Source organism: Microtus ochrogaster, unplaced genomic scaffold (genome assembly GCF_000317375.1).
Source record: "Microtus ochrogaster isolate Prairie Vole_2 unplaced genomic scaffold, MicOch1.0 UNK77, whole genome shotgun sequence".
Lineage (NCBI taxonomy): Eukaryota > Metazoa > Chordata > Mammalia > Rodentia > Cricetidae > Microtus > Microtus ochrogaster.
In genome coordinates, this window is record NW_004949175.1 from 307,386 (window position 1) to 327,073 (window position 19,688).

A 19,688-nucleotide genomic window follows, 5' to 3' on the forward strand; every position below is an offset into this window, starting at 1 on the left:
GACATCATGAGGGAACGGGCTTTCTTCTGCCTGGTTTTAACAAAATGGCAGTTAAGGAGTACTGTAGCCCTAGCAGAGTGTAGCTAAAAGTTGAAGACTCTGTTTTGTCAATTATCTTCCAGGTACATGTTACAGTGTACAGGAGATCCCTGAGCACACAGATAAGTCCTCAGGTTACCATGTATTATTATCTATTTAAAAACAAATTAAAATATGAGAACTAAAAGTTATTGTTGTTGTTTTTGTTCTCATTGTCCAGACATTAAACACCACTTCTACTATGGGAGTTAAGTTCCCTATCCTCCCCTTTCAAGATCCAGAGTATGAGCAGGAAGTACGCAATGTCAGCAACCACCACACCGTAGTTACCTTTCTGGTGCTGTGATGCGATCCTGACAGAAACAAGCTAAGGAGGAAAGAGTTCCTTTTGACTTGAGGTTCAAGGCCAGGGCACAGCCCATCAGACAGGGAAGGCCAAGAGGATCGGAGCTTGATAAAACTGGTCACATAGAGAGTGGCTAGTGTGTTGTGCTGCTCAGCACCTCTCCCCACTGAGTCCAAGACCCCAGCCAGGAAATGCCGCCATCCACATGGGCAGGTTTCCCATCTCAGTTAATGCAATCAAGATGATTACCCAAAGACATGCCCAGGGCCTGCCAAGTTGACAGTTAACGCCATCACACACCATCAGAGCAATGTATAGTTGCTATAGATGTCATCCAGTCATGGTAAGGGAACGCTGTCACACTGTACACATAACCTTTCCACATCCCTAATTACAGCCATAGATGAGAGGTGTAAATCCCTGTCAGTTGGAAATTCTCTGGCACAGAAAAACTCTATTAACTATGGACCTTACCATCATCCTATAGGAAAAGTTAAATAAATAACACATAGGTGGGGGCACAGTTTTAGTTAGAAATAACTCACCCTAATTCACATTTAAAATTCTTCAAAATCAAAGCATGCATTTCCTCCTACCTTTCAAGGAGTGATTGATTTCTTAAGCCACAAACTTCCCCATTTATTCAGCGAGGTGTCGTTTCTAGCCCAGTGCAGACCTGCTACAGTGAAAATCAGATAACCAAGAAATCTAAGTAACATTTGCTTTATCTTTTATTCAGGTATTTTATTGCAAACTGTTAGAAGAAGCGAACCGAGGCTCATTTCCTGCAGAGATGGTGAATAAAATCTTTTCTAACATTTCGTCAATAAATGCCTTCCACAGTAAATTTCTGTTGCCGGAGCTGGAGAAGCGGATGCAAGAATGGTAAGAATCAGGAGTGCTGTGCCTGAGACACGCATGCAGGGTGCTGCTCTTCAGCCTTCACAGTAGAACAGACACACCACACGCCGCTAATGCGACAGTTAGTATAGTGCCAGGTCTGCATATAGAAACTGGACTGTAGTCTTGGGTTTCTTGGAATAAGCGTTTGCGTCTGTTCTCTAAACAGTACCCTGACTAGTGAAGACAGGACCAGGCGTGATCGGCAATTCCGACCGTAGGCTCTTTCTGTAATTCTGAAGCTCCCGTCTGAAAGATGTGTTCTTGCTAATGTTAGAATAGGTCATACAGAGTGCCTGCTCTCTCTGCAGGCCTACTGATTTCCTCATTCTATAAGAATCTTTAATGACCTTTCTATATTTAATATAGGGAAACTACACCCAGAATTGGAGACATCCTGCAAAAGTTGGCTCCGTTCCTGAAGATGTACGGAGAGTATGTCAAAGGCTTTGATAATGCCGTGGAGCTGGTTAAGAACATGACAGAGCGTGTTCCCCAGTTCAAGGCTGTGACGGAGGAGATTCAGGTAATAGTCCACTTTTCTCCCTGCTCACAAGTTAATTTTTCCTGAGAAATTATATGGTCTTCAAGATCTCAAATTGAGATGAAAATATTTTTCCGAGAAACTAAGCCAAAATCCATTCTACTCTTAAATTCTGCAAAGACAGTATCTGCACAGTTAGATCAGTTATTGAGTGTGTACCACCTGCTAAGTGCTTGAAAACACTCAGTGTGCATTGCTTTTAAACTTTTTAGTTAAAATATATTTACAGCATTTTTATTTGAAATAATTACTTACATTTCTCCTTTCCCTTTCTATGTTCCTCTTACTCCCTCTCAAATCTATTGCCACTTCTTTAACTGTCATTGTCACGTGTGTGTGTATAAATGCATACACACACCCCACACACATACACCACACACATGCACCCCATACACACACCACACACACATGCACCACACACATGCACCCCATACACACACCACACACACATGCACCACACAAACACGTGCACACACCACATGCATGCACCCACCACACACATATGCACCACACACACAGGTGCACACACACCACACGCATGCACACAGCACACTCACACCCCCGACACACACCCCACACACATACACTGCACACATGCACCCCATACACACACCACACACATGCACCACACAAACACGTGCACACACCACATGCATGCACCCACCACACACATATGCACCACACACACAGGTGCACACAGCACACTCACACCCCCGACACACACCCCACACACATACACTGCACACACAAGCACACACACCCCTCACACATGTACAAACACACACCACATGTGCTCATACACCCTGCTCCATCCACCAAGTGTTACCAGTTGACACATGTTTTCAGGGCTGACCACTTGGTACTGAAAAAACAATTATGGGCTCACTCCTGGAAAAGACCAAATCCGGCTCTCTCAGCAGCCATTAGTTGCCTATAGTTCTTGACCTAGACGTAGGCTCTATACACTCACCTCCATCCACTTTAGCTTGCCTATTGTTCAGGTCTTGTTGAGGTTTCATAGATGAAGCATCCCTGTCATTTCTAGAGACTCGCTCTTCCAGATGACTGTGATTCTCTGGCTCTTGCACTCACTCCACTCCCTCTACAGTGATGTTCCCTTAGCCTTAGCTAAGAGATTGTACATCCGGTTCTGTAATGGTTTCCATCTGCTACAAAGAGAAACTTTCTTGATCATGGGTGAGAGCTACACTTTTGTGTGGTTATCAGGTAGGTATTCAGGATGCAGTTAGGATTTGGACTGCTTTAATAAGTGGCAGTAGTAGGTTCTCCTCCAAGATCCAGATAGCACTAGCCATGAGTATTTGGCTACATTTCCACCTGGTAATCAGACCTTGGGTCCAATCAGACAGCTATTGGTTATCTCCAAGACATGATCACCTCTATTGGACCTCTGAGGACTTCCTACCATGCTAGTCAGTTGTGTGGTTCGTAGGTATCACACCTGGGTAAGACTATTGAGAGCCTCCCCACCCACAACAGATTGCATAGCATGTCAGCTAGTCCACAGTGTACCATGTATACCAGTGTAGTACCATGAAGGCTAACCCACAGAAGGGATGCCCTTAGGTCAGATCCGTCCTGACTCAACTGAGTCCTGTGTCTAAATTATGTGGTATCTTCAGCAATAAGGACCCATCCCCGAATTTGAGAAGGCAAGCAACATCAGCAGCAGTCATTCATAAGGTTTAGGAGTCTCTTGGACTCATCCAACCTACAACCCAAAAGGAGGTTTCTCATGCCTGGTGCTGAAGGCTTTGGTAAATAGTATATTTACCAAATAGCTCTTGCAGGGAGCATTAGCACGCCATGTCATAACTTCATTAAAACTGTATGCATATATATATATACATATACTTTTAGGAAAATACAAAATGTAATTTCTTTTGAGTTTTCGAAACTCTTTAGTGTTGTCTCTCCTCTTCTGTTGGTATCCTCCACTCTCTCCGTTAAAGCCCCCTCCCCATTTCCCCATTTCTCCCCTCATATCATCTCCATCCTGCTATTCCGCTCCCCAGTACCGCCCTCTCAACCCCATGGTCCCTTTTCACCTTCCTGACTTCTTCAGCTATTCCAGTTATGTGCTCACATCTGGAGCTGCGGAACCACAAGTGAGAGAGAACATGTGGTGTGTTGGGTGTCTTCTGGGTCTGGGTTACATCACTCAATACAATATGTTCTGCTTCCAACTGTTTACCTAAAAATTTCATCTTTCAGCTGGGCGGTGGTGGCGCATGCCTGTAATCCCAGCACTCGGGAGGCAGAGGCAGGCGGATCTCTGTGAGTTCGAGACCAGCCTGGTCTACAGAGCTAGTTCCAGGACAGGCTCCAAAGCCACAGAGAAACCCTGTCTCGAAAAATCAAAAAAAAATTTTTTTTGTCTTTCTTTAGAGCTGAATGGTACTCCATCGTGCAGATGTACCACATTCTCACTGTCCAGTCTTCAGCTGAAGAGCATTTCAATTGTTTCTACTTCCTAGTTTTTGTGCATAGAGTGCAATGAATGCAGCCGAGCAGATATCTGTGGAGTGAATCCTTTGGGCATATGCCAAGGAACGGTGTAGCTGGATCGTATGGTAGATTTGTTTTTAATATTTAAAGAATTCTCCACCCCGATTTTGAGAGTGGCTGCAGCAGTGTACAGTCCCACCAATGGTGAATGAGAGTGCCCATTTCCCTTCATCTTCTCTAGCCTCTCTGGTTCGTTATTTTGTTGATCTGAAGCATTCTGCTTGCTCAGTTCCATAATTACTAGGCATGATGAACATTTTTTGAGATGTTTCTTTGCTGTCATTATTTCTTCTTTAGAGAACGCTGCTTAGATCCCAGGCCTAATACTGAGTCAGTTTTTCCACAGTTCTTCATATAATCTGAATATTATCCCTCTATCCGATGTTTACTTAGCAAAGATTATCCACCACCCTGTGGGCTCCTTTGTTGTTTTGTTTCCTAGCTGCACAGAGGTTGTTTATAATTTTATGAAGGTCCAGTTTGTCAATTGTTGCCCTTAACCCATGATAAACGTAAGTAGAAAAATATCTTCAATAGAATACTTATAAATGTATCGATTATTCACTGTGATCAACGTGGCTTTAGCTTAGAGATACTAGAATCTATCAACATACATGAATAAATCCCTAGAAATAAGTTTAACCAAGGAGGTGAAAGACCTCCACAGTTAAAACTTCAAATCTCTGAAGAAAGAGATTGAGAAACACACCAGACAACAGAAAGACCTTTAATTCTTTTTTTTTTTAAGATTTATTTATTTATTATGTATACAACATTCTGCCTCCACGTATGCCCACACGCCAGAGGAGGGCACCAGATCTCAGCACAGATGGCTGTGAGCCACCATGTGGTTGCTGGGAACTGAACTCAGGACCTCTGGAAGAGCAGCCAGTGCTCTTAACCACTGAGCCATCTCTCCAGCCCAAGACCTTTAATTCTTAATGGAAGATAGAAGTAATACTTTGAAAATGACCATCATACCAAAAGCAATTTACAGATCACTATAGTTCCCACAATATTTTTCACAAATACAAAAATTCTAAATTCTAAAATTCATATGGAACCACAAAAGACCCCATATAGCTGAAGCAATCCGAACAAAAAGAATAATTTAGGAGGAATCACTATTGCAGATTACAAGACACATTACACTATAGTAATAAAAACCATATGGTACTGGCAAAAACAGATATGCTGAATAAAGTAGAATACCCAAAATAAGAATGAATATGTATAGCAATCTAATATATAACAGATATGCCTCCTTCCCACCCCCACCCCCAAAGAAAAGACACGGGGGGAAATGCAGCATCTTCAACAAGTGATGCTGAGGTAACTGGATATCCACATAAATAAAAATAAAATTAAGACTCCTATCTCTCATCCTGCCCCAAAATCATATTCAAATGAATCAGAGACCTCAGTGTGAAGCATTTTTCTGAAATTCTAAAAGAAACATGGGTAGTACTTTAGAAGGTTTAGGCGTAAAAAAAAATATTTTGAGTAGGACTCTATTTGCTTTTGAAACTAGCAAAGGTTAGTCTTTTGGAGTGTCTTAGTCACTGTTCTGTTACTGGGAAGAGACTGCATGACCAAGGGAACTCTTAGGAAAAAAGCACTTAAATGGGGGCTTAAGGCTTCAGAAGCTAAGTTTATTATCAACATGGCAGGGAGCATGGCAGCAGACATGGCTCTGCAGCAGTAGTAAGAGCTACATATTGATATGCAGGCTGACAGAGAGAGACACCGAGAGAGGTGAGACAGAAAGAAACACACAGAGAGACAGAAACAGAAAGACTAGGCTTGGCATGGGCTTTTGAAACCTCAAAACCTGCCCCCATTAACACACTTCCTCCAACAAGGCCACACCTCCTAATCCTTCTAATCATTCAAAACAGCTCCACTCCCTGGTGACTAAGCATTCACACACATGAGCCTATAGAGGTCATTCTCATTCAGACCACCACATCTCACTCCCTGGCCCCCATAGCCTTGTAGCCATACCATAATGCAAAAATGCAGTCAGTTCGACGTCAGAAGTCCCCATAGTCTATGACAGTCCCAGCCCTGCTTTAAAATCCACGGTCTCTTCTGTGATTCATGGCAGTCTCTTAACTGTATCCCATTGTAAAATCAAAATCCAAAAGCAGATCACATACTTCCAACATACAATGACACAGAATATATATACACATTACCATTCCACTGGGGAGGAAAGGGAGCATAGTGAGGAAGTACTGGACCAAAGCAAGACTTAAAACCAGCAGGGAAAATTTCAAATTCTGCATCTCCAAATCTGATGTCAAAGTGTTCTTCAGAACTCTAACTCCTTTCGGCTTGTTGACCGCAACACGCTTCTCACTCATGGGCTGGATCCACACCTGATCTGCATCTTTTCTTAACAGGCACCCCATGACTCTGGAATATGGTGGTGTGAATGAGGTTGGCCCCCATAGGCTCATGTATGAGTGGTGCTATTTGAAAGGATTAGAAGGATTGGTATAGCGTTGTTGGACAAAGTATGTCACCAGATTGGGTTTGAGATTTCAAAAGCATACCAAGTCAGTGTCGCTCTACCTTTGCCTGTAGATTAGGATGTAGCCCTCAGCTTCTTTCCAGCACTGTTGCCATGGCTGCTGCTATGTTCTCCACCATGATGATAATTGATTTAACCTCTGAACCCGTTATCAAACCCTCAATTAAATATTTTCTTTAATAAGAATTACATTGTTCATGGTATCTGTTCTCAGCAATAGAATAGTGACTAAGAATGAAGTAGGTACCAGGGAGTAGCATACCACTATGACAGGCATGGACATGATGCATGTTGGAAGGATATGGAAATCTGTGAAACTCTGGACTAGAAAAGGGGTTGGATATTTTAAGCAGGACATAATAGGCCACCCTAGCATGAGCAAGGATAGTTGTCATGAGAGCAGTGTGGGTTCAGCTCATGAAGTTTCAGAATGAAATATTAGTTAAGTGACCTAGAGACCATTGTTTTGATATTTTGGTAAAGAATGTGGTTGTTTTATTGCTCTTGTCCTAAAAGTCTGCCTAAGGCTAGACTGAAAAGTGTTGAAGACTAATGGCATTGGCAGAGAAGATTTCAAGATGGTGTAGTATCGACTCTCTTGTGGTTATTAATAATCACTCTTATGCGACCTATAATTTAAAAAAACAAGCTATACAAAGAAAAATACAAAGTGTATAGTTTGAAGAGAAAATGAGCACCAGGAAGTGTAATTGAGCTAAAGGAGATAAAAAAAAATTAAAGCCTAATGATAAATGGAATAAAGGGAGTGATGACCTCAGGGCAAGACCCCATCCACCTAAGTTTATAACTTTTAAAAAGTAATTAAAGGAAATTTTAAGCAATCTTTCAATAACAGAAAGCTTATGTAAATGAAAATGAAAAAGGGGCCATGTGTCTCTAGTTCTAGAGTCAAGGATTCAAGAGAAGGACTATGGAATCTTTCTCCACAGCTAAGGAAAGCCTAGATTGTGTTGTAGACCCCATGATGTTAGAGATGTCAGAGTCATGGGGTACCTGTTAAGAAAAGCTGCAGATCAGGTGTGGATCCAGCCCATGAGTGAGAAGCGTGTTGCAGTCAACAAAGCCGAAAGGAGTTAGAGTTCTGAAGAACACTTTGACATCAGATTTGGAGATGCAGAATTTGAAATTTTCCCTGCTGGTTTTAAGTCTTGCTTTGGTCCAGTACTTCCCCACTATGCTCCCTTTCCTCCCCAGTGGAATGGTAATGTGTATATATATTCTGTGTCATTGTATGTTGGAAGTATGTGATCTGCTTTTGGATTTTGATTTTACAATGGGATACAGTTAAGAGACTGCCATGAATCACAGAAGAGACCGTGGATTTTAAAGCAGGGCTGGGACTGTCATAGACTATGGGGACTTCTGAAGTCGAACTGACTACATTTTTACATTATGGTATGGCTACAAGGTTATGGGGGCCAGGGAGTGAGATGTGGTGGTCTGAATGAGAATGACCTCTATAGGCTCATGTGTGTGAATGCTTAGTCACCAGGGAGTGGAGCTGTTTTGAATGATTAGAAGGATTAGGAGGTGTGACCTTGTTGGAGGAAGTGTGTTAATGGGGACGGGTTTTGAGGTTTCAAAAGCCCATGCCAAGCCCAGTGTCTCTCTCTCTGCCTGCAGATCAGGGTGTAGCTCTCAACTACTCCTGCCATACCTGCCACACCTGCTGCCATGCTCCTTGTCATGATGATAATGGACTAAGCCTCTGAAACTGTAAGCAAGTCCCCATTTAAATGCTTTCTTTCATAAAAGTTGCCTTGGTCATGGGGTCTCTTCGTGGCAATAGAACAATAACTAAGACTTAAGTCTAAATAAATTTAGGCTTAATGCATGTAATTCTCACACTTAGGAGGCTGGGGAAGCAGGATGGAAAGTTTGAAGCCAGTATTGGCTACCTAGTAAAATGGAGTCTCAAGATATTAATAGATGAATAGTTATTTATAAAATGAGCTCCCAGTTTCCTAATTCACTTTCTTTCAGTGGTTGAAATCTAAAAAGAGAATGGTTACATTACAATTAAGCCTCATTTTTTTGTTACTTTATATCTGTACCGTGGGTTTGCCTCCGTTTTGCCAGGCTTATATAATAAGTTTTGATAATGCCATGATCATCTTTGTTAATTCTTCACTGGGTATTCAAACTTGTAGATCACGAAGTCTTTGACTTCATGAAATAGAATTCTATGCATCACATAATATTTTTGTGTCTGGAATTCTATGGCTCTTGACTTCTGCCTTTTATGTTATATGAATAGATTTTATGGCACTATTTTGTTTCCTTTTATTTTTAAATAATTGAACTTTTTATTGATTTCTCTTAGAATAATAATATGCATCTTAATTTATTCTTGCCAGCTTCAGTATTCCTAACATTAATCTTAGTGAAACATGTGATTTCTGTATAGTTTTCTTCCCTACTCTGAGCCCTGTTCTCTTCTTGTCATTTCTGTTTGTCTTAATGAAGCTTTCTATTGCTGTGACAAAACACCATGACCATAAGCAGCTTGGGGAGGAAAGGGTTTATTTCATCTTACAGCTCTCAGGTGACTTCCCACCATTGAGGAGCCTTAATTAAGGAGGAATGATGGAGGAGGGTCATCTTTCTATCTGTTGTTTCATTGGTTAAGTAATAAACTGCTTGGCCTCTGGTAGGACAAAAAATTAGGTTGGCGGAGTAGACAGAACAGAATGCTGGGAGAAAGAGGCTGAATCAGTGAGTCGCCATGATTCTCCCACTCCAGGCAGATGCAGGTTAAGATCATTCCTGGTAAGCCAGCTCGTGGGCTACACAGATTATTAGAAATGGGTTAGGTCAATATGTAAGAGCTAGCTAATAAGAAACTGAAACTAATGGGCCAGGCAGTGTTTAAAAGAATACAGTTTCCGTGTCATTATTTTGGGTAAAGCTAGCTGTGCGGGCGGCTGGGTGCCAGGGACGCAGCCCTACCGCTCATACTACAACAGAGAAACATGAAGGCAGGAACTAAAGCAGAAGCCCTGGAGAAACCATTTACCAACTTCTACACGTCACTCTGCCTGCTTTCTTATACACCTCAGGACCAACTGCCCTGGGGTGGCACCACTCACAGAGCCCACCAAGCCCTCCCACATCAGTAAATGAAAAACTGCCTTTCAAATGTGTCTACAGGCAGATCTGCTGGGCGTTTTCTTGGTTGTGATTCCCTCTTCTCAGATATCTCCAGCTTGTGTCAAGTTGGCCAAAGAAACAACCAGGACAGTATCTAAAACTACAGTTCTATGTGCTTTTTAAAATAAAAAAATATATATTGTATATACAATATTCTGTCTGTGTGTGTGTCTGCAGGCCAGAAGAGGGCACCAGACATTATTACAGATGGTTGTGAGCCACCATGTGGTTGCTGGGAGTTGAACTCAGGACCTTTGGAAGAGCAGTCAATGCTCTTAACCACTGAGCCATCTCTCCAGCCCTGTGCTTTTTAATTATAACCCAATACTATATGGCTATAATGATTTTGTACAGTGTCCTATATTTTTAAGATAAAAGATTATATGGCTATAATGATTTTGTACAGTGTCCTATATTTTTAAGATAAAAGATTATATAAGGATTATAAATACATATATTTGTCATTTATTTAATTTTGTAAGTCTTATTATGAAAAATACTTATAAGTAAAATAAATGTTGCACATCAAAATTAACCAAATCAAAAGTCTATAAATCTCAGGGCACTTCAGTACATTTAGAATGGCCATTGTGAAGTTGTGGCGCTTCAAGTTTTGTTTGGGTTTTGTTTTGTTTTTCATTTTTGGTTACTCGGGTGAAGGGTCTGTCAGTTTTCTGTATCTTTTCAAAGAACGAGCTTTTATATCTGTTGATTCTTTGTATTCCTTTCATTGTTTCTATTTTGTTGATTTCTGTACTGATTTTTATTATTGTTTTTACCATGGACTTGGTTTGTATTTAGTTTGTTCTTGTCTTATCAAGTTTTTGAGTTGCATCTTTAAGTCATTGATTTGTGCTGGTGAGGGCATACTGCCCTGGCTGTTACTGACTGTATTTTAGGTTGGGTCTAGGCATCGCAGATGAAGAGGACTGTGGTGAAGGCATATTCCCTGGCTCTTATTGACTGTGTTTTAGGCTGCTATCTAGGCATCACAGATTAAGATGACTGCAGTGACTCTGGGTGTTGATACCTGCTCTTGTTTTTGTTGGGTGGGTGTTCAATTCCTTGGTGTCTGTTCCCCTTTCTGGATCTTAGAAAAGTATGGTGGTTGTGGGTTCCCTGGTAGATAGCACTTCTACAGGTCAGTGTGTGGCAGAGAGGAGTTGGGACAGCTTAGGAGAAGAGACTGAAGGGTTGAGGGCTCCACACTAAGAGGCAGGGTCCCTGGGAAGCTGAAAGTGCAGTGAGAGGAGGACCACCTGGAAGTAGGTTGCAGTGACACAAAGAATAATCTGGAGTGACAGAGATGAACGAGCTGTTAGGACTCTAGGTCTGAGGCAAGAGTTGGGGTCTCCAGTGAGTTGAGGTGGGAGGACCGGCAGCTGGAAGCATGTTGTTACAGGGCTGAGGGTGATCCTGGTGGATACTAATGGAGGGTGGGAAGGAGAGTAAAATCACCTCCCTCTGTCCATTCTCTAGTGTTAGAAATGGGTCACACATAGTTTAGTTCTTGGCCTAAGGGCTCCCAGGGAAACCTTAAACAATCAGGCTATTGTAGTTCCATGTCTCGTTGAATACAAAGAAGTTGAGCTGATGCCTAACTAGAGCCTTCACCCCTACAAACCAGTGTTCATGGTGCTGTGAGTTATGCTGTGCTACCAGAGGAGAAAGGTAAACAACAACCCAACCACGAACCCTGCATTTTATAACCGTGACCTGACTACATGTTACACCGGTGCAGTAGTGGGACAGACATTGTGGGAGTAACCAACCGCTCTATGATTGGATTTAAGGCCCAGTCAGTGAGATGGAAACCCCACCTTACACTGCTTGGCTGGCTGAGAACCAGGGACTAGATAGGCCATGGGCCTAGGAGAAAATCATGTACTACTCTTATGCTAAGGGAACATAGCAATAAAATGACTCCCAATGACATAGATTATTGCCTTGTTCGGCCAACACCAGAGGAACCCCAAACTGGACAACGTGCGGAAAGTGAGAGGCTTTGGAACACTCAGTCCTAAGTGGGATGTCTTCATCACACCTCTCTCTCAGAGTTCAGGGACCTATGTGGACGAGGGGGAGGAAAAATTGTAAGATCTAGAGGGAATGGGTAACATGAAGGGGACAGTGTCTCTGAGACGCAACAGGACTGACATATGAGCTCACAGAGACTGGTAACATTCACAGAGCTACACACTTTCAAGTCAGGGGGGCAGGGAGAGAAAGGGGGGAAGAATAAGAAAAACCTAAATATTCAAAGTTAACATCCAGAAATGAGAGAAAACGTGCATCAATGTCTTTCTGGGTCTGGGTTACCTTACTCAGAATGGTTGTTTCCAGCTCCATTCATTTACCTACAAGTTTTGTAAAATTTATTTTTGGTTTTTCAAGACAGGGTTTCTCTGTAGCTTTGGAGCCTGTCCTGGAGCTAGCTCTTATAGACCAGGCTGGCCTCAAACTCACAGAGATTCACCTACTTCTGGCCTATCTCTCTCCCTTTGGGACTTTCAAGTTCTCTGCCTACTCTCCTCATGGGACTCTCTAGCCAACCTGGAAAGACCCAGGCTACTTCCTTTCAAGGCTTCCCAGAGCTCTGTCAGCTTTATTTGGTAGAAAATATGGCTCCTTGCCTTTTGGAGCCCATTCCCTAAAGAGGGACACCTTGCCCAGCCTAGATGCAGGGAGGGGGCCTTGGTCCTGCCTCAACTTGATGTGACGGACCTTGTTGATTCCCCACAGGAGACCTTCCCCTCTCTGAGGGGTAGATATAGGATGGGGTGGAGAGAAGATGGGGGGGGAGAGTGGGGGAATTTTGATTGGTATGTAAAATTGTTTTTAAAAAATAAAAAAAAATGTTAAATTAAAAATTGCCCTGATGAAAGTTCTTTATTACATTGCGGTTTTATATTGGCCTACCTAATTTTTAACTATTCCTTTAAGAACCTTAATCACAGGGGCTGGTGAGATGGCTCAGTGAGGCTGATGGCCTGACTTTGGTCCCAGGACCCAGGTGGTACAAAGACTGAACTGAGTGCCACAGGTTGTCCCTGACCTCCATACTCACATGCACATATAGCAAATGGATAAATGTAATAAAAATATTTAACAACAAAAATCTTGCTGATTGCAGAGGCAGAAGATCTGTGGAAGCTTAACCCTGCAGCACCACATGCTGGAGCCTATTCAGCGCATCCCTCGCTACGAGATGCTCCTTAAGGACTACCTGAAGAAGCTGTCCCCTGAGTCCCCAGACTGGAATGATGCGAAAAGTAAATGCTTCTATTCTCCCTCAGCAGCAGCAGAATGACATAGCCAAATGGCCCTTTGGTTCTAAAAATGTATCTTATGTCATCACACGGGAAATCCAGTCAGCACCTTAATAAAGCAAGGCGCTTTAAGTTGGGATCACCCTGGCTTAGAGAAATGCAAATTGTGCTTCACTGTTGGTGGAGGTTACTATCCCACCAGGTCCTGCAGTCGTCCAATTCCAAAGAAACACACTGACACCTGCATTAATTATAAACTGGTTGACCTATTAGCTCAGGCTTTCTTATTAACTAACTCTTACATCGTACATAAACCCATTATTCTTGTCTGTGTTAGCCATGTGGCTTGGTACCTTTTATCAGTGAGGCATTCTCATCTTGCTTCCTCTGTATCTGGGTGACGACTGCAGACTGAACCTTTCCTCTTCCCAGAATTCTCCTATTCTGGTCACTCAGCCTATACTTCCTGCTTGGTTGCCCCACTTATACTTCATGCCTGGCTACTGGCCAATCAGCATTTTATTAAAACGATACAAGTGACAAATCTTTACAGGGTACAAGACCATTGTCCCACAGCACTTCCCGTTCTGGATTCATGTTCATCACCAACTGTGAGCTCTAAAACTGTAAGTTAGAGATGTTTGGAGCAGTAATACAGTTGCCCTTCCATTGGTGTGGCTGATATCTACCAAGGAAGCTGAGAAGACATTTACTATGCATATATAACTGTTAGCCTTACTCCCCAAGACACACAGGATGTGAGGTGCTTTATTGTCTAGAAACATTTTCCTCCAGAAAATTTATTCCAATTGTGTTGGTCATCTTTAATTATTTCATTAGATTAGAATGAAAAGTTTTTAAGCCTAATTAATGAGTTTCATTAATTCTTTAGCTTCTCATGCAGTTTTAGTTTTTTGTGTTATTAAAGATTGAGCCCAGAGATTTGCATATCACATTCTAATATGTACATGGTGCACCATATGAAGTGGCTTTAACTCTCAGCACTAGGCAGACAGAGGCAGGTGGATCTCTGTGAGTTCCAGGCTAGCTAGGTCTAAATCGTGAGATCCTGTCTAACTAAACCAAACAAATAAGCAAAATGTTTACCTCCTCTCTAGTATAGTTTTTTAAACCTCTCAAAAATTAGAGATGAGTAAAGCAATTAAGAAATAGTCATGGTTCAGTATTTGGCCAGTGCTGATAATACCAGTGTAATGTGCTTCTCCTCTGTGTTCTTTCCTATGCCAGTGTTATTCTGAGGTATATCTCAAATCTCATCTAGAACACAGGCCATCTCTGGTATGTTTTCCCACCATGCCTATGATGTAGTGACCACAGTAACGTCTCTCTCTCGGCCCCTTCTGAAGTTTGCATGAGTGTTTGACTTGTGATTATTCCCAGCCTGACACTTCCGGGACACTCTGCCTCACCCTTATTTTACCCCACGAGTGCTAGGTGTTAGTGGCCGAGCTTCTGGTACAGCTCTTCCTACATTTCTCTTGGCAGTTGCCCCAGCCTCTACCATTTTGTTCTTCTCCATCCTGGATTCTGTATGTCATCCATAGAACTACCTATGCTCACATGGTCCTGGAATATGTAAAGATGCTCTGACCATGTCCTCTTGCCCTGCCTTAGGAGGAGTCATGTTTAGAAAGACAAGGGGGTCTTCAGAGCCCAACCTACAAATCAACCAGGTCACAGGACGTGGGACACATCACCTGCTCAGAGCATCAGGGATGCAGAGACAAACTCCTCAAGTCCTACCCTGCCATAAGGACACTGCCTCCCTCATCCCTCCTTACCATTAAGCGTGGGACTCCACACGGCAAAGCCACAAAGGAATAGAAAGCTGTTTTTATAGCACCAGCCACACAGGCTGGGGCCACTTCCAAATGAAAACAAAAATAATGTTAACTCTCCGGTTTTGAAATACTGCCATTATCCCTCTCTAAGACATTGTTGGTGGGCCCATAGACATACTGGGGAAAGCGGGGAACATAGCTTGGTGGTGGCCTCTCACTTGTAACCATGTTATCTCCTTAAAGATTCCCTCTTGGGAAGCCACACAACAGCCAGCCTCACAGGCTTTCTGCAAATTTTCTCCATGTTGTTCCTGCTACTGTTGGCGTCCATCGCTTTCCTAGTCTGGCTTCAAATTGCTTATCAACAGTCGGGAATATGCACCCAGAGGAGTGGTTTTTCTGTTCCTCTCTGCGTTGTCATCTGGCTCTCTAGATTTCCATCTCCAGAGGCAGAAAATGCACTGAGCCAAGCCAGGCTCATTCTCAGTGGGACTGTGAATGGGTCCGTCTTCACCATCATCCCCAGGATGCAGGCCAGCCCTCCAGGAAGGGATAGTTCTTACAGAGGGAAATGAGATGGTCCTTGTGTGTCACTGCCAAGCCATGACTACCAGGACATGCCAAGTGCATGACTTAAATCCTGTGTACAGCACCATTTCAATATTCAATACTCTGAATCTAAAGATTTATTCTTGCTCTAAGTTATAGACATAAGATACTCTTCCTGGCTTCCCTTTGCTGAGGAAATCCTAGAAGTTGGGCTTTTAGAGTCCTGAAAGTAGACGATGAAGCAACAAAAGTATGTTCAGCTCAACAATGCAAAGAACACGGAAAATGTGGGCCCAAAGGAGTGGAGCCGCTGTTGCAGGACTTAGGCCTGGGAGGTGCTCCCGAGGGTGGCACAGGTCTCTGCCCCACAGTTTTTCACCCTCAGCCCCGGAGCTCCACACCACACCACAGCCTTCCTTTCCCTCCCAGCACTCTCAGGCTGCAAAGCCCTCAGACTCTCTCCATCCAAATCAGGCCGGCAGGCTTTCCCAAAGAAAGCTGTTGATGTTTAGTAGGAAAAGTGTCCGAAGTTTGAGTCACATGATCTAGGGTCAAGTCACACCACATCCTCCTTTCTGTCATGTGACAAAAGGAAATGAAAGAACTAGCCAACTAGTAGACAGGTTCCTCGGGAGCTACTTTCCAAAATGTTCCATGTACTCCTTTAACTGTTACTAATACCAAACTCTACGTAGAGTAATATTTTCCCCTACAGATACCTATGATATGGTTTAATTTATAAATTAGAGATTAACAGAAATTAGAAATTAGAGATTAACTATAGAATAATTTTAACTGTGTGCTATAATAAAATTCAAACTTCGGGCTTTTTTCTTGGAAATTTCTATTGGCTATTTTTGAGCTACAGCACATAGGCAGATGGTGTGGGAGTGCTGTTTATATGAAATCACCCCTGGCAAATGCCTCGAACCTGGTAATGTACACTGTAAATGCAAGTTCATTTCTAAGGCCTGTTATATATTAAATTGCCTGGGAGCCTGATCATCACGTATGCTATTTTGGAAGTAAATACCCTGCAATTGGAGATACAATTTTGACAGATAACTTGTGGAAACTGCATATCACAGACATCTATTGTTTTTGATCTCTGTTTGTATGTTACTCTAGTAGCACAGGAAAGACAAAATATTTATTTACTTTTCTTTTTTCCCACTTAGAGTCACTTGAAATTATATCTACAGCAGCAAGCCATTCTAATAGTGCAATAAGGAAAATGGTAAGTGGCTTTAGAGGATATGGGAAGCTTCCGGTTAGGCAGCAGTTGGTATATAGCCTCTGACCATTGTAGATTTAGACCAAAATGAGCAGGTACAGGTGAGCAGCAGAAAGGAATTCCTACCACCTCTCCAGTCCATTCCCCTCTTTTCTTAGCATTCACTTTATTGATGCATGTTATACCAAAATGAAAACTTACTCTCCGTATCTATTAAATTATGTAGATTTTAGTTAAATTTAAATTACCTTCTTATATTTGATCTTGCTGTATTTTGTTTTAACTTCCCAGGAGAACCTGAAGAAACTCTTAGAGATTTATGAGATGTTGGGAGAAGAAGAAGACATTGTAAATCCCTCAAATGAACTCATAAAAGAAGGCCAAATCCTCAAACTAGCAGCTCGGAACACGTCAGCACAGGAGCGCTACCTCTTCTTAGTAAGTTCAGTAGTGTCAGCCAGTTGCACCCCAGCAGTTCACTGAAACCCCCGTGCCTGTCTTGCGGAAGTGACACACTCTTTTACTTCCAGAATAATTGCACCCCACCTGCTCTAGTCAACACCGGCTCTTGCATAGTCTTTTCTCCATCTTTTATGGTTTTCCCTGGGCCTTGAAGTAGGAGATGGATGCAGGTGTCTATTTAGAGTTGACTTCTCAATGGTCACTTACTTTCAACACCTTGAGCAGGCATGAATCTCTGCATTCACTGCAAAGAGAAGCTTCTTGGATCAGGGCTGAAAGGAGCCTTTGTTTGTGTATATGAGCATAAATGATTATAAAGCAGATTCACACACACAGCATGTCCATTTCACAACACAACAGTCATTGAGTACCACGTGGCTTCTTTGACAAATTTTCCTCTCGCAGAATCCAAGTCCAATCAGAAAGCATGTGGTTACCCCCGTATCAGCCATGCCACTGTTGTATAATAGGCGCATCTTATCTAACAGGTTGGTATTGTAGCTCACAAGGTCCACACGGAGATGAGACCACTGACGACTTCTGTCCTGAGCAGCCCACCTAGCACCTTCCAGTACTAGAGCTAATCAATGAGAAGGAAGCTTCCAGTTTAGTTGTCAACTTCCCTACGCCCTGCATCCCGAACATGTGATGTGGCAGGAGCGTTTGTTGATGCTGCATGTTTTCCTGATGGTTTGAGTAGCAATGGAATGTATACTATGAAAATGGAACTCACGTCAAGTATTAAGTTCTAATGATGATTTTGGGAACAGGGAGAAGCGTAAAGAAAGTATTCAGATATGTGATATTTTGTGTGACTCCTGCTGCCTAGTGGTTACTTACATTTGTCCCTTGGTTTAAGTGCCACCTTGTAAAAATGCTAAATTAGTCTCTATTTTTGTCCAGCAGACCTCAGAATATTTTATTTTGTCTCACAATTCAGTCACCCTGTAGTCATTTATTCTTCCTTTTTACAATGAATATTTAATTGAATTCCAAGGAAATCTCAGTGTGGTGCTATACACCTATGTCCCCAGAACTTGGGCGTCTAGACAGGATTGTAAGTTCAAGACCTATCTTAGTTTCACAGTGAGACAATAGAGAGAAAGAGAGAAAAGTTAGATATTCTTAAAAAAAAAAAAAATCAGTGGCATTTCTGCCCAGAGTTACATTAGTCAGACTTTTATTTTATTATCTTCCTGTTCATTCATTTTTATTCTGTCTCTTTGCAGTTCAACAACATGTTGCTGTATTGTGTACCCAGATTCAGCTTAGTGGGCTCCAAATTCACAGTTCGAACCAGAGTCGGCATTGACGGGATGAAAGTGGTGGAGACTCACAATGAAGAATACCCACACACTTTCCAGGTGTCTGGGAAAGAAAGAACGCTGGAGCTGCAGGCCAGGTGAGAGCCTTCCCACCGCAGCTTCCAGCAACCTCGGAATAAGTCGCACACGACCCTGCGGTCCTCGTTGCTCTTGTCATTTGTTATCACAGCGAATGCTCCAAACCTCTGGAAATCTGACTAGCTGTAGGTGGAAATCGGGGTTCATTGAGACAGGCATCATGTCTTTCCTCTGATCCCTGTATTGCCTAGGGCAGAGGTGTGTATACGGGAGGCATCAGTCAGGTGATTCCAGAGCGGCAAGGCACTTAAAGCAGGGTGCCCCTGCAGCGTAGCCCTGATACCTGTGGGAAGACTCCGCGCCTCCTCCTCCCACAGCATCACCTAATGATTATTATTCCATGTGAAATTCTCCCCGATAACAAATTGCTGCAAAGACAAGCCCAGGAGCAGACACAGCAGGCGAGGCAGCACACCAGCAGGGGAAATGTGGGATAGGAAAGGGATCCTGCATTTGAAACAATAAAAGGAAGCAGGAGACCTGAGGGCAGCACTAAGAGCACTTGGCGCCCTTCCAGAGGACTGGAGTTTGGCTCCCAGGACCTGGATTTGGCGCCTAGCATCCATGGCTCACAGCTGGCCTCTGCTGGCCCTGCACAGACATGATACATCACTTAACATACTCGGGCACATATACGGTGCATAAAATAATAAGTAAATAAACCTTTTAGACTTATAAAAATTCAACCAACTCCTACAAATCCCCTCCAAAAACTAGCAGTCCTATAGTAAGGACCAACAATGAAAGCAATTTGGAATAACTTCCAGACAAAGAATTTTTTAAAGTTAATTTTTTATACCTTATGTTCTCATCACAGTTTCCTCTCGCTGATCCTTTTGGTCTCCTCACCTAACCAACTCTCTCTCTCTCTCTCTCTCTCTCTCTCTCTCTCTCTCTCTCTCTG

The 19,688-nt window shown here is 42.7% G+C and overlaps 1 protein-coding gene across 5 annotated transcripts in view; it reads left to right on the forward strand.

The window, feature by feature from the left end:
• The window catches only part of Fgd4 (FYVE, RhoGEF and PH domain containing 4), a 149,681-nt gene that overhangs the window by 110,302 nt on the left and 19,691 nt on the right, over positions 1-19,688 (forward strand). For 4 of the 5 annotated variants that reach the window (XM_026777617.1, XM_026777616.1, XM_013354883.2 and 1 more), the window contains exons 6-11: positions 1,125-1,270; positions 1,655-1,811; positions 13,199-13,337; positions 16,864-16,922; positions 17,211-17,357; positions 18,611-18,783. In XM_026777617.1, the coding sequence (XP_026633418.1) occupies positions 1,125-1,270; positions 1,655-1,811; positions 13,199-13,337; positions 16,864-16,922; positions 17,211-17,357; positions 18,611-18,783 (821 nt within the window). Of the gene's footprint in view, positions 1-1,124; positions 1,271-1,654; positions 1,812-8,557; positions 8,632-13,198; positions 13,338-16,863; positions 16,923-17,210; positions 17,358-18,610; positions 18,784-19,688 lie in introns of those variants that run through there. The other variant, XM_026777618.1, reaches the window with a different exon arrangement.